At 36.3% G+C, this 15,322-nt stretch overlaps 2 protein-coding genes across 5 annotated transcripts; one reads left to right on the forward strand and one right to left on the reverse strand.

Moving 5' to 3' along the window:
• The first annotated feature begins 220 nt into the window (after nt 1-220).
• Nucleotides 221-2,120, forward strand: LOC114465710 (achaete-scute homolog 4-like). Of its 3 annotated transcripts, XR_003674334.1 has the most exons (3): nt 421-493; nt 574-1,275; nt 1,408-2,120. XR_003674334.1 is itself a non-coding variant. In XM_028450904.1 (2 exons), exon 2 carries the CDS (start codon nt 587-589, stop codon nt 1,043-1,045), a length of 459 nt encoding a protein of 152 aa, XP_028306705.1. In that variant the 5' UTR covers nt 221-460; nt 574-586; the 3' UTR covers nt 1,046-2,120. The 3 variants fall into 3 exon arrangements, 2 of the variants coding, with proteins under 2 accessions (XP_028306705.1, XP_028306704.1); XM_028450904.1 differs by having other exon boundaries at nt 221-460; nt 574-2,120; XM_028450903.1 differs by having other exon boundaries at nt 574-2,120.
• A 5,264-nt stretch (nt 2,121-7,384) lies between these two features.
• Nucleotides 7,385-13,468, reverse strand: LOC114465565 (suppressor APC domain-containing protein 1). 2 transcript variants are annotated; one of them, XM_028450663.1, is made up of 5 exons: nt 13,249-13,381; nt 12,123-12,207; nt 10,592-10,765; nt 9,450-9,605; nt 7,385-7,569 (listed from the first exon to the last, which is right to left on the reverse strand). In XM_028450663.1, exons 3-5 carry the CDS (start codon nt 10,754-10,756, stop codon nt 7,480-7,482), a joined length of 411 nt encoding a protein of 136 aa, XP_028306464.1. In that variant the 5' UTR covers nt 10,757-10,765; nt 12,123-12,207; nt 13,249-13,381; the 3' UTR covers nt 7,385-7,479. The 2 variants fall into 2 exon arrangements, with proteins under 2 accessions (XP_028306464.1, XP_028306463.1); XM_028450662.1 differs by lacking the exon at nt 12,123-12,207 and having other exon boundaries at nt 13,249-13,468.
• Nucleotides 13,469-15,322: the final 1,854 nt, after the last annotated feature.

Here is a 15,322-nt window from a genome sequence, read left to right on the forward strand (position 1 = left end):
TATCACATTTGTGACTTCTTATCTCATAATTATGACATTTAACTCATAACGACCTACTATGGTATTTATTTATTTTTTTATCATACATTACATACATGTATATTCTGCAGCTGCTACAGGATGATAAACCACCAATAGGATTCTCTGGAACAGTAAACCTTTGTCTTTGACCGTCCCAGTCATCACCTCTGACTTTGAATAACCATTCCTCGTTTCATCCAGAGGAACAAGCCACCACTCCAAAGTTTCTTTAATGATTGGTTTTTGGAACGGAAATCACTCAACGGAAGAACGAGATTTGTGTGTGGAGAGGTTTATCTTGATTAGAGGGCTACCTGCCTGAATGCCCGCCCAGCAGCACACCCACCGGGTCTGCACACCCACACCCACAACAAACACCTTTAGGGGGCTCGGTTTAGAGATGTCACCACCCTGGAGACTTAAAAGCACCGCTGTGGAGGTGAGTGAGGGGACTCTGGCTCAGGAGGAGGAGGTAAATGTAAATGTAAAGGTTATTTGTTGCAGAGTGAATGAAGATTTATTGATATTGTACCTTTTTTCCTCATCCTTTAGTGGCCCTAGAAGGATGTCCTACCACAGCCCGGAGTTCATAGAGCATCACATAGCGCGCTACAAAGTGGGCCTTCCTTTCCACCTGGAGGTTGCCTACGTTGACTCGGTGCACGGACAGCGGTCGCCCTGCCGCAGACTGCCGTATTTCCCCTTCCATGGAGCGCTGGGGGTGTGTGAGTACACCGTGGAGCCCGCGTTCATCCGAAAGAGGAACGAGAGGGAGCGACACCGCGTGCGCTGCGTGAACGAAGGCTACGCGCGCCTCAGAGAACACCTGCCGCACGAGCGCGAGGACAAGCGGCTGAGCAAAGTGGAGACGCTGCGGGCTGCGATCGATTACATCAAACACCTGCAGGACCTGCTGGGTTTCAACCTCCCGGGGATGGAGACGGAGCTCAGTGACGACGGAGAGACACAGCTCTCACTCACAGGACACAACCAGGGACAAATACCGAAGCATCGCGATATTTAAATCGAAGTGTCTGTTGATACGAAAACGTACGTTTTCCGGACTTTTTCTACATAAGCGAGTGGTTTAATCCACTGCACTCAAGGATCCTTTCTTCCACTAATGTGTTGGGTTCGAAACCCACTTTTATCATATATGTTTTTTTCATTTTAACACATTTAACACGGCAAATTCCACCTTTAAAAATACATATACAGAAAGAAATAACATTTTAGGGTATTTCCTCGGTTAAGGTTAAAAATACATATACGGAAATATAAGTATTTCCTTGGTTAAGGTTAAAAATACATATACGGAAAAATAAGTATTTCCTCGGTTAAGGTTAAAAATACATATACGGAAATATAAGTATTTCCTCGGTTAAGGTTAAAAATACATATACGGAAATATAAGTATTTCCTCGGTAAAGGTTAAAAATACATATACGGAAATATAAGTATTTCCTCGGTTAAGGTTAAAAATTAATATACGGAAATATAAATATTTCCTCGGTTAAGGTTAAAAATACATATACGGAAATATAAGTATTTCCTCGGTTAAGGTTAAAAATACATATACGGAAATATAAGTATTTCCTCGGTTAAGGTTAAAAATACATATACGGAAATAAAAGTATTTCCTGGGTTAGGGTTAAAATAAAAGGGTTAGCGGGGTAGCTAGGAATACATATGATAAAATAAAACCTGACTGGCAGGCTATTCATACGTTTCCCTATGAATGACAATTCTGGGCCACAGATTTCATGCGAGAAAACAATTTGTTTCAACATTATTGTTCCCTAGTTTACACTTTTACGTATACATAAAATACAAAACATGTATGAAATCGACCTCAAGCAATAAGTGACAGATATCAGTCACATCAGGATCTTCACCTTAACATTTCCTAGATTTTGTGACCCTTTCTATTTAATTATGGGAAATATTATATAATCATTTGAGTGATTTTGTATGAAAGGTTTAACACTAAAAATGACTGCCATCATTTGATATAAGCACTGGGAAAACTGTAAGCCTTGCAAATATTGCTGAGTTTCATTTACACAATGATTCATATGTTCTCTGTCATTTTTACTTTCTCCTGCGGGCCAAATTGGATGCTCCAAAGGGCCGGATTTGGCCCCCGGGCCATCAGTTTGACACACGTGTGATATACGACAATTGGGTTCGCGATAACAATACAATACAATATTTTTACAAATGAAAAAAAAATAATAATAATAATAATTGCTGTAGCAAAAAAAACAAAAAATTTTTTTATTTCTACTTTAACTCTCTACATATTTACATATGACCTTTTAACTCAATAGGAATATATACATAAAAATGTGGTGTGTAGTAGATCATGTGTTTTTTTATTCAATTTTGCGATACCACTCGTACCCTCTACATCTTGTAATAATAATAATAATAATAAAAATAATAATAATGGCTTGGATTTATTCAGTGCTTTTTTTTTTGAGGAGACTCAAAACGCATTCAGAAAACATTATTCATTCACACCTGTCATACAAGTAGTGGTAAGCTACAATATAGCCACAGCTGCCCTGGGGTGTACTGACAGAAGCTTGGCCCCTCTGACCACCACCAACAATTCATAACAATTATTTAACATGCTTCAATAGAGAATGACTTTTTTGAATTATTTGTCTCACATTATGTAAAACGATTAAAGGCAGTGATGAAAAGAGGGTTTCTTTGACTGTCAAAGCGATGATGAGCCTGTTGGTCACATCAAAGCTGCTTTAAATGATTGTTTAAAGAGTTTTCTGATGTTGAGAGGTTGTTAAAAAATATACTTCAGAATTGTTTTAATAATTGTGTCGATAACAGAGCTGGAACACTTTATGTTTTTAACGTACATCATCAATTTATGTGATTAATACAGAGTTTAATTGTTAACACGTAAGCTGTTTTACTTCAAAGCTTTAGAAATACTGTGTACTTGAAACTATAGCCTATGCTGAGTGTTTATTAGGGATGTCCAGATACGACTTTTTCATTTCTGATATGATACCGTTATTGCAGCCTTGCGTATCGACCGATACCGATATTGATCCGATATCAGCACGAATCGTACATACTTTTATTACTTTTTTTCTTTAATAAAAAAATAATAACTTATTTTGTCGTGTGGAATGTTAGAAAAAGCTTGATCAAGTGATGTTACTCAAACAGAGAACAGTAGTCCGCAACAGTAGCTATTTTTTTATTAATCAATTGGTTACATACATTTTAACCTTCAACACAATATCTACAGTATTCTACAATTGAATAAAATAAATAAAAAATGAAATGGGAAAAAATTAATTTGGAAATTTGAATCCAATATTTGTTTTCAGGCTGATATCGGACCGATATTGATATCGGATCGGGACACCCCAAGTGTTTATAGCCTTCAATGTCTGTATGAATTTCTGGCCACATTTCATGACAGGCGTTTTATTTATTTTTTTGTCTTTTTGGTGGACCAAGAGCTTGGAACCCCTGCATTTAGCCCACAGACCGCCAGTTGAAAAACACTGACGAACGTTTTTATGTATAGTTTTGTTCACTATCCATTTTGTAAGAAAACTTTAAACATGTATATTTAAACCAATCGACTACAGCAGATAATATAAGTCAAATAACTCAACCAACATCAAAGTTGTTGACCAAATCACAGACAAAACAGTTTTAGGACCTAAAAACAAAGAAAACACAGAATTAATCATTTTTTATATCAATGTGTTGTTGTTTTTTTGCTTTTATTAATAATAATTAATTCATATTTAGGTGTGTATGTGCGCGAGAGAAAACATTCTCTAAAAACTAGCCTAAAAAACATGACAGATTATTCACAATAAGAGAATGTTCAATAAAGTTGTATTATTATTAAAAAAAATTTTTTAGAAAAATAACATGTTTGTTTTTACTGTATTGGGAATTAAATACAAGATCTTTAAATTGTGGTGGTCATTATTTTGTTTGTTTTAATAGGTTTTATCTTCAAAAAGTATAAGTAGAAACATAAAATTAATTAATTTATAATTGTCTAATATTGTAAATGAGGCAAAACTTGTCAAAATACTCAAATTGCCATGTTTTTACATTTTGTTGAATGTAAAAATAAATATGAATAGAAATATTTATAAAAATGATTAAAGTCAAATTGATCTGAAAGTGGAAACACGAGTGAGTTAGTGAGTTTTCTAAAGCAGGAAGTGTTTATCAGCTCATATCCTGTAAGAAATATAGTCATCATGAAAGCCCTGAAACACATTGTCTTGTTTCTTTTTCCCACCACTGCTAATCTGCACAGAAACTGATAAGAAACACTAATAAACACATATTGTATACTGGTGGAATGAGTCTTTGCACCAGCAGAATGTAGTGGAAGTGAAGCGTGCAGGTAAAGGAAGAAGTGTATTGACCTCCAGAAGAGCGTGACAAGCTTTCCTCCAACAACAGGAGCTTCTGGTGATTCAGTGTGTGAATTGGATCCAGTAATTAGCCAAGTGCTGGTACTCTGGGTTTGATGGTTCAGTGGCACTGGGAAGATTTAAAAAACAAAAAACAAACTATAAAGCTACTTCAATGAAAGCCAGTGTCAGGATGGATCTTTGCTTTGCTGCAGCACACAGGATGATTTTAATCTGATTCTCACTCATTGTGGTGCAGATCTGACTCAGTGTCATTCCTTATAATGGATGAGATCAAAAAAATAAATCTCCGTCTTTTACTCACGAGTTGTTACATTTGAATGGCTACGTTTGCCCTGTGAAAGTGATTTAGATTCAGCTTTTTTATAATAATATTTGTTCATGTGCAGGGTTTTGGTGTTGAGCATTGGAGGGAAAATGATGGGGAGGTGAGATAAATGTTATCAGTCGTGCTGCAATAGTTGGGGGACCACCAGGAAAGTGCTACAACGTGTTCAGACACACAGCCCTCATGCAGGGACGGAAACGGAAGGGCCAGGAATCACAGGGACAAACAAAGATACAGGCTATTTCCACCTCACACTAAAAACAAAAGACATGCACACCGTAAAAACGTCATTACATGCATTTCATAATAGGCTCATCATGTCTGTTAGTGGATATTTACACTAATAAAGATAAGGAAACACTTTTTTTTTTGCAATAATGCAATCAAATGTCTTCTAAGCCAGTGGTTCTCAAACTTTTTTCTTATTTCTGAATGCAAGTACCCTTTGTCCAACTACATTTTGCTTAGAATACTTTGAAAAAAACACTATAGAACATAATGATGGAATGAATGAGTGAAAACACACATTTTAAAGAATGTCATTTTGTAAATAAGTGGAATTAAACAGTATTTGATGCCTCCTGAATAGATTTACAGTATTTCTATAGTTTTATCATTTCTGGTCATCTCTGGTGTGGGACCAAGACTGACTCTTGTATTTTCAGTTTATATTCTAATCAAGATCATTTCCATCATCATTATTATGATAATTCAACAAGTAAAATTCCTTATTGTATTGTCTAAAAACTCTACTTGGCAATAAACCTGATTCTGAGTATAATTTGTGACTAAAAAAATAAACATTATAAACCCCATATTTTTAATGCTTTTATTGTTAACAGTGCCCGTTAAAGGGCTATATTCACGCGTACAAAGTAAAATAGTGTGTGCGATTTCCCTGGTTTAATTCTATGAGACACATGCATGATAATTGTGTTTGTTGTTTTTTTTTACTCATTTATATATTTTTTTTTGTTTGGTGTATTTTTCTGTAATGTATGTTTTTTGGAGTCATTATATTTATTTTTGTATCTGTTTTCTTTTTGTGCATTTTTTTGTATAATTATTGTGTTTTATTGCCATTGTAGTGTGATTCTGGAGTCATTTTGTGTATTTTTGGAGCCTTTTTGTATACTTTTGTGCATTTCTGTTGTCATTTTGTGTATTTTTTGTATAAATATTGTTTAGTGTTTTGTTTTATGTCATTATGTGTATTTTTGTGTCTTCCAGTTGTCTTTGTGCATTTTTTGGATATTGTTTTTTGTGGCCGTTGTAGTGTGATTCGGGTCATTTTGTGTATTTTTGTATCTTTTTAGTGTAGTTTTGTGCATTTCTTTTGTGTATTTTTTGTATACATTTTTATTTTTGTGTATTTTGAGTCATTTTCATATTTTTGTTGTCGTTTGGTGTATTTTTCTGTAATGTATGTTTTTTGGAGTCATTATGTCTATTTTTGTATCCTTTTGTTGTGTTTTTGTGCATTTTTTGTATAATTATTGTTTTTTGTTACCTATTTAGTGTGATTCTGGAGTCATTTTGTGCATTTTTGTCTCTTTTTTAGTGTAGTTTTGTGCATTTCTGTTGTCATTTTGTGTAGTTTTTGTATAATTATTTAGTTTTGTGTATTTATTAGTAAATGTTCCACTCTCTCTCTCTCTCTCAAGTATCCCCCTGTAGTGCCATCACGTACCCCCATTTGAGAAACACTGTTCTAAGCAATCCAAAAACAACATCATTCATTAGTCATCATCACTGTAGAATAAATAGTTCACATCTTATATAATCTGAGTGTATTTAATATAGGTGTGTTATTTATCTTTCTAGATTTATTTACCATAGAGATTGTAACATTTTATCATTACATTTTAGTTTATTAAAAGATAGTTTTATACAGTATATCCCTGAAGCTGTTCATCTTTTTATGATGACCAAAAACAAAGGTAATTCGTAGACGTCTGTGTGTTTGATTTTAAGATTGAGCCTTTTGTTAGGGAAGTTTGCATGTTCTCCCAAAGTAGCTTTCACTCTCAGATTTCGCCCAACCCTCCAAAAAATAAATGGTTTTGTTGTTGTTTTATGTGCGTTTGAATTAATATGTGTCGTTTCATTCCCTTCTGTATATTTTTATGACATTTTTTAAGTTGTTTAGTGTATTTTTGTCATTCTTTTGTGAAATTGTAACGTTTTTAGAGTCAGGTTTGCATATTTTGGTTGGCGTTTTGATATTGTTGCGCTTTTGGGATGCCGTTTTTTTGTGTTTTAGGAGTCATTTTTTATTTTTTTGCTGTTATTTTGTGTATTCTTGATGTTTTATATATTTATGTTAGGGGGCACACAAATCAAAAACCAAGGGTTGCCATGTCTGACATATAGGGGGTTTTCCTGCTTGGGATAATTGTGTATGAAAGATGATGGATAAATACTAAGGTGATGATAGATCTCATACAGTAAACACTGAGTTTTAAGTGGTGAGAATCAGTAGCTTTACTGTATATTAACATTTGGACTTCATTTGAGAGAAAAAGATTAAAGCAAACTGACGTTTAGACATGAAAATGACAAAAACGCCTCAAAAAACACACAGACAACCTAAAAATGCACCATGGTGTAATTTAATTACTTAAATACATATTTACAGGAAGCTTTATGACATTCAACAAAGTATTAATTTATCAGTTTCTGTTGTGTTCATCTGTTTAAGAGGAGCCGCAGTTGATTAAGAAGAACATCTTTGTCCAGCTCCAACGAAGAGATGCGACGATTTTTATCACTCACTTGCTGTTAAAGAAGAAAAGAGAAAATGCTGTTATTACGACATAATAATTTACATCATTGGTTAATGACAATCTAAAAGCACAATATTTTACCAAGTGCTGCTATTTTTTGCCCCAGTGCTCCACGTACACAGAAAATAACAGAAAATTACAAAAAAGCAAAAATACACAAAATTTGTGATATATCATTATTGTAAATAATGACATGAATGTTGATAATGTGGCCTCGGATCAGATACAATCACAGTTTTATGGCCCTGACTTGGATCAAAGTTGCCAAATTCTCCTCACTTTACTGAAATTGAGTTGCTTTTATGGGTACTTGTACTTTTTTGAGTATATTTCTAAATCAGTAATTTTACTTCTACTTGAGTAAGTCATTTCTTACATTTCTACACCCAACCATTACTGAGTGAATTCTTATTTTTTTGTTATAAAATGATCAACGGACATTGTGAAACCACATAAAATGAAATGACCAGACAACAATCAAAAATGCACATCACATCATAGTCGACCAATCAGATTAAACGTAATGCACGGCGCAAAACGGCATTGAATGGAGAATTTTCTCAGTTTTAATGTATCTACAGTAGCTATACTTATAGCCTGACAATATTTCAAATTTAATTCATTGGTATTATTTTATTTTAAAACAAAGAATTGTACATTTTGACAAAGCTATTCTTTTATACAGATGCCTTTGTGGAATATAAATTAAATTCCAATTGTGCAAGATTTTGTCGCTTTCTTTTTAAGTTTATACATGAGATGTTTAATTTAGGCAGTGGCTATCCGTACGGTTGTCGTATCAATATACAGACATTCTATCCGTACGCAGCGCCTCTATTTGACCAGTTTAGGTCACATGATAGGTCATTCATCGGCCAGTTGAGGTCACATGACTGAGACTAAACCAACTGTAACCCTAACCCTAACTCTAAAAATTGTTGCGATATTGGGTTATAACCTAACCTTAACCCTAAACCTAACCCTAAAACGCTACGTACTTGTACTTCGGTAACCGTACCAACTGTGTTGAGAGTAACTACTTATTTTTGTAATATATTACAGTAATATATTCCTTTTTGAAGTAACTCAGTAGTGAAACTCATTACAAAAGTGGAAAATGGTAACATATTACTAGTTGCAATAAAGTAACTGAAGTTTCATGCATATTTCATTTAAGTGCATATTTGCTTTGTTTTCTCACTGTTTGCAATTATTTGAGGAAAAAAAAGATGATCATTATAATTAAATATAACTTATGGGGAACAAAAAAGAGCTAAAAGTGTTTGAAACAAAACTTAGACCGATGTTATTCCAACACTATCAGTGTGATATAATTAGTGTTCTGGACCAAAAGTAACTCAAAGTAGTGTAACTCAGTTACATTTTAAAAAACAGTAATATTGTAATACAAATATATTACATTTTTCTCTCAGTAACTAGTAATATAAATGCATTTCTAAGTTTACACAACACTGCGTACCGATAGCATCCGGGAGTTGTCCGTACGGCAACCGTACAAATAGACACTTTATTTAATGCAAGGGAATAGTGGCAAAGATAGATGTGGGAGGTGAAAGTAACTAGTTTTACCTTCAGTACTGTTTAATTGAGCTGCTTTTTACTTGTACTTGAGTATTTTATGTATGACTTACTTGTACTTGTAGTTGAGCAGAGTTTCAATAAAGTAACAGTACTTCTACTTGAGTAGAATATATCGGTACTCTTACACCTCTGTTTCTCCTGTAACAGATGCTAAATGGCCATGATGGCTGCATTCGGCCACAGTTTAAGTATTTACAACCAGTCTAACTCCGAAATGTCATTTGAGGCCTTCATCTTAACTTTTTTTCCTCTTCATCTTATTGTTCTCACCTGAGTTAGTACCGAGTTCTGCCACCTGAGGTCAGAATCTGCCTCAGCCTCCGACAGATTGGGTTTTCTGATGCTGATGCCATTAGGGTCACTCATTACAGCACCCAGAGAGCCGTTCACGCGCTGGATGCGAGACCTGAGGAGGCAGGAGTGAACCTGCACACAGGGGACATAGGATGGGACATCAGCCATACGCTGTCAGCATTCAAAGCATGGGAAAACCAACAAAAGGTCAACACATCCCATGACATACTGTAAATCACTCCATAATTGGCTGAGTTACAAAGTGCACAAAAGTTGGACATTGAAAAGAAGAAGAAAATCTAACACAAACTGCACCATGGGAGTTGGGATTCCTTCAGGGTTGTCATCATAAGCCAAACACAAAAACATCAGATTCCATTCTATTGAACACCACCATGTCTCTAATGATTTCAACCTGACGCCTGAGGCGAGATCAGATGCTGCATCTATGTGAACACTTGCATAAAGCCACACCCTTTATGAGAAAAACAACTAGGATCCAAGTCACCTTTACATTCCCACTCATTAAATAGACGCATTTCAGTTCTCAACTTGTGTAGTTCTGCATGCATCGCTGTGACTGTTGGGTTTATAACACCCAGGCAATAGGTGTTCACTATGTATAATATGTGCAATGATAGAACTAAATGTGAATTATTCAGGGGTCAACCCCCTAAGCCACAAAAATATGATCATCTGAATTCGAGGCCCACAATATAAATATAAATATTCAAACTGAACATGAATACAGCAGCAAAGACCAAAGGGTTTTCTTAATTTTTGTTATTGTTTTGTGTATGTTTTGGTCATGTTCTGTAATTTTACTGTTATTTTTTGTTATTTAACTGTTATTTTGTGTGTTTTTCTTGTCATTTTGTGTATTTCTGTTGTGGTTTTGGCTTTTTTGTAATAATTTTGTGTATTTTGGCCTTATTAATATCCATCCATCCATTTTCAACCCTGCTTGTTCCAGTTTTCAGGGTTATGTTTTTTATGTATTCTTTTAATCAGCCATTTTTGCATATCTTCCTGTTGTTTCATGGATTTTAGTAAGCGTCTTGTGTGTTCCCGGAGTCATTCTGTGCTTTTATTTTGGGAGATGATATACATTTTTGTACCTGTGCTGCCCTTTTCCCACTTTTGCCAACGATCCTCTCCCGCTGAGCCGTGTTCTCCTGCTGAGCCCTGTTCTCCTGCAGCCGCTGGATGTACCAGAGACGAGCCTTCTCCAGGATCTCCATTCCACACCAAAGAGCATCCTTCTCTATCTCCAGATCCTTCATACGCTTTATCTGAAACATAAAGACTCAACCTATCAGGCTCTCAACTCCCTAAAATGTGTTTTTGGAGCAACTGGAAATTTAAGACAAACAAGTTAAACTGCCAGTTTGGTTCAGAGCCGTATGATTGGCACAGTGAGGGCTGTTGTCTTCCGGAGGCCCCTGAGGCATTGTGTACGAGCGGGGCCAAAGCACAGAGCAGCAGGGAGGCCTTTTGGCTCTTTTGTCTGCACTCGTTTGAATTAGATGCAGTTTTACGCATGAGGCTCAAACTCAACACAGAAAGAAATATCTTGGACTGTGTCAGATTCAGTTTGGCTTTATACGCACCTAATTTATTAATCAGCAACGAGATGGAAACAAAAACATCCACACGTCCATCTATGAAGCTATAGTAAGGAAATGTATTATCTAAAATCATACTAATCCCAATAAAAAGTGAGTATTTACAGCTTATGAATGTTGGGACGTTTAACAGGAAGCTGTGAGGATCAGATTGACATGTCGGAATGTACCACAGGGATGACTCCCACCCAAGCTGCTGCTAAAACAACACAGGGATGAAAACCAGAAGCAGAACGCCTGCTAGTATACTTCAGAAAATTATAAAATACAGGTCCAAACTCTCAGTTGTTTATTTTGTTTGCTTTGGGGAAGACTATGGGATAGATTTCCCATTGAGGCTCAATGCTTTCTGGATCCGAACAGATCTTGTGTGGTCACACGCTGACGTTACTCGCAGTGCTTGTTTTTTCACAGAAAAACATTTAGAAATATTACATGTTGATGTGTTTGTTCTAAAGATTTGTCACAGTTTTCACTGTAATTCGCCATTTGTGCCTTCATAAGTGGATCATTTGAGTTGCTAGTTATCGTTTTAAGTCACTCTTCCGTCATTTATGCATGACGAAAGTTAGTGAATTGGTTAGTTATGTCATTCTATAGAGACAAAGCTTAACTATAGAAAACAAAAGGGATAAAATGATGGCAAATATACATTTATGCAAAAAGCGCTGCATTCCAGAACTGGATCAAAGCTCATTAAGTACAGTGGGGCAAAAAAGTATCGATTGTGCAAGATGTCCCACTTAAAAATATGAGAGAGGTCTGTAATTTTCATCATCGGTACACTTCAACTATGAGAGACAGAATGTGAAAATAAAATCCAGGAAATCATATTGTATGATTTTTTAAAGAATTTATACGTAAATTATGGCATGATATACAGTAAGTATTTGGTCACCAACAAGCAAGCAAGAATTCTAGCTCTCACAGATCTGTTACTTCTTATTTAAGAAGCTCTTCTATAATCCACTTGTTTCCTGTATTAATGGGAGCTGTTTGAACTTATTATCTGTATAAAAGTCACCTGTCTACACCTTCAAACAGTCAGACTCCACCATGGCCAAGACCAGAGAGCTGCCTAAGGACACCAGGGATGAAGAATTGTAGACCTGCACAAGACTGGGATGAATCAATCTACAATAGTCAAGTAGCTTGGTGAGAAGAGATCAACTGTTTGAGCTATTATTAGAAAATGGAAGAAATACAAGATCAGTGACTGAATCAATCAGAAGACACTTCAAAGCTCCCCTCTTTCCCATAGATTAGATCTGCCAATAACCATCATAATAGTTCCAGTGAGCTTCGATTTGTCTTCTTTTTGAACAGTATGTGAAGTTGTATCTCGCTGGAACTATTACATGGAAGTCAAGTGAAACTTCAAAAGAACCATCAAAGGCGATCAGCAGAACTCCTCTGACAAAGACTGGCAGTCGAAACACATTGGGAGATGAAAAATTTCCTGAAGAACCTTGTCTGAATAAACGAAACCTCAACTTAACATACTGTTCAAAAAGAAGATAAAATGAATCTCGCTGGAACTATTACATTGGAAGTCAAGTGAAACTTCAAAGGCGATCAGCAGAACTCCTCTGATGCAGACTGGCAGTTGACAGTCGAAACATCTCGGGAGATGAAACATTTCCTGAAGAATCTTGTCTGAATAAATGAAACCTATACTGTTCAAAAAGAAGACACAATGAATCACACTGGAACTATTACATGGAAGTCAAGTGAAACTTCAAAGGAACCATCAAAAATGATGAGCAGAACTCCTCTGAAGAAGACTGGCAGTTGACAGTCGAAACATGTTGGGAGAGAGACATTTCCTGAAAAACCTTATCTGAATATACAAAACCTCAACTTAGCATACTATTCAAAAAGAGGACACAATGAATCACACTGGAACTAGGAAGTCAAGTGAAACTTCAAAGGAACCATCAAAAGCGATGGGCAGAACTCGTTTGATGAAGACTGGCAGTTGACAGACGAAACATGTTGGGAGATAAAAAAAATTCATGAAAAACCTTATCTGAATAACCAAAACCTCAACTCAACATACGAGCCATTACAATAACTTGGCTGAAAACAGAAAAGCATGACATCTGATAAGAGATGTTATCTCAGGATGAACAAGAGTCCATATTACTCACCCAAAGGTAGAAGCGAAGGGCCTCCAGGCTGTAGAGGCTGCTCTTCAGTGGGATGATGACCACAGTGTAGGAGCTGGAGGGGTGATAGGCCATGGACAGGAAGGATCTGTGCTCGATGACAGCTCAAACTACCCCATACAGCTGGCTGGAGCTGGAGAGCAAACAACAACGCAGCTCCCCAACAGCTGACACAGAATAACAGCACACACAGAGAGAGAGAGAGAGAGAGAGAGAGAGAGAGAGAGAGAGAGAGAGAGAGAGAGAGAGAGAGAGAGAGAGAGAGAGAGAGAGAGAGAATGGAGGGGGGGAGGCAGAGCAGCATGCTGCCCCCGGGGTGAGGTGATGAAAAATTCTACATGTTACTGCCATGGCTGGTTATTCTACATCCAGTAACGGGAGGAGAGAGAATTGATGGAGGGATTGATCAGATAAAAAAGAGGAAGAGGACTGTAGGAAAACATGTCACAGGGAACTGGAAAAATAATGTGTTGGATTGGAAATTGAAGAGCAGCAGGATGCACTTATAATGAGACAGATACAGTAGAAAAACTATTGGTTTTAAAGCATAAATCACACAAAAAAAAACATTTTTCTCAGCTGTGAAGTGTCAAATCCTGTCATCCTGCAGCTGAAGTGGAAACACATTCCCAAGTACTCCCCCTTTGGTTTCAGGTGAGAATTCTGTCCAAACACGTACCCATAGGAATGTGACATAACCTGAGGAGGAGAGCTGTGCAGTTAAATCAGACACAGAGCTGCACTGAGTAGCAGTTAGCACTGATGGAACAGGATGATCTGGTTTGCTCATATGGAGAACACACACACACACACACACACACACACACACACACACACACACACACACACACACACTGTAGCATCATTGCTAATCAGCAGGTCAATGACTGGGCAGAGCAGCATCACTGCACCACTGTTGGTCCATGGGATGCTGATCGAAGGATTGGAACAAAGGTTTGATGAGCTGGACAAACAACTACAGTAGATATGAATGCACACGGCTGAGTTTGTTCTCCTTTCCCTAAGGGAACTCACACACACTTTTTAGAAAATAAAGGATGAATATATCAATTAATTTCATAGCCAAATATTCAACTTGTTTGTTCTCTGTAGATATCTATCTATTAAAGCAAGGAATCTCTGTGTGTATGTGTGTCTGTGCCTCAAATATCTCAGGGACAGACAGAGCTCATACTTGCTACATAGCTGCAGCTTGGTTCAAAGCTGAGCGACGTGGGATTTGTTTGGACTGAAATAGTTCATTTAATGAATAATTTCATTAAATCGTCTTTTGCCAGAGCCCTTAGTCATGTGGCACACACACACACACACACACACACACACACACACACACACACACACACACACAGGTATTTATAACAAAAGTACACAAAACGACTCCAGAAACACGTGAAATTACAACAAAAACCGACAAAATAACTGTAAGTATGCACAAAAAGGCTCCAAAAAACACACAATATGACTCCAAAACACATACATTAGAGAAAAATACACCAAACGACAACAAAAATATGATAATAGAAAAATGTACAAAACTACCCCAAAAAAGCTACAAAAAATACCCAAAATGACTCCAGAATGACACTGAAATGGCAACAAAAAACAATAATTATACAAAAAAGCACAAAAAGACAATAGAAAGATACAAAAATACACGTAATGACTCCAAAAAACATACATTACAGAAAAGTACACCAAACGTCAAAAATATAAACATGAGTAAAAAAACAAATTTATCATGCGCATGTCCCATAGAATTAAACCAAGGAAATCGCACATGCTATTTTACTTTGAACCCATACATACTGTATGCCACTTTATAACACTACAGAGTATGTACACCTCTTTGTACATCCAACCTTCAAACACATACTCATTTGGCCATAATTGAAAACTCTACTTAAGCTCCTCCCACTATATGAATACATACTTCCAACGGGCACTGTACTAGTGTTATAAATATGCACAGATTTCTTGTGTCGAATACAAATTTTTACATGTTTTTGAATAAAACAAAAACAAAACAAAGCTGGGA

The sequence above is a fragment of the Gouania willdenowi genome, chromosome 6, assembly GCF_900634775.1.
Source record: "Gouania willdenowi chromosome 6, fGouWil2.1, whole genome shotgun sequence".
Classification (NCBI taxonomy): Eukaryota; Metazoa; Chordata; class Actinopteri; order Blenniiformes; family Gobiesocidae; genus Gouania; species Gouania willdenowi.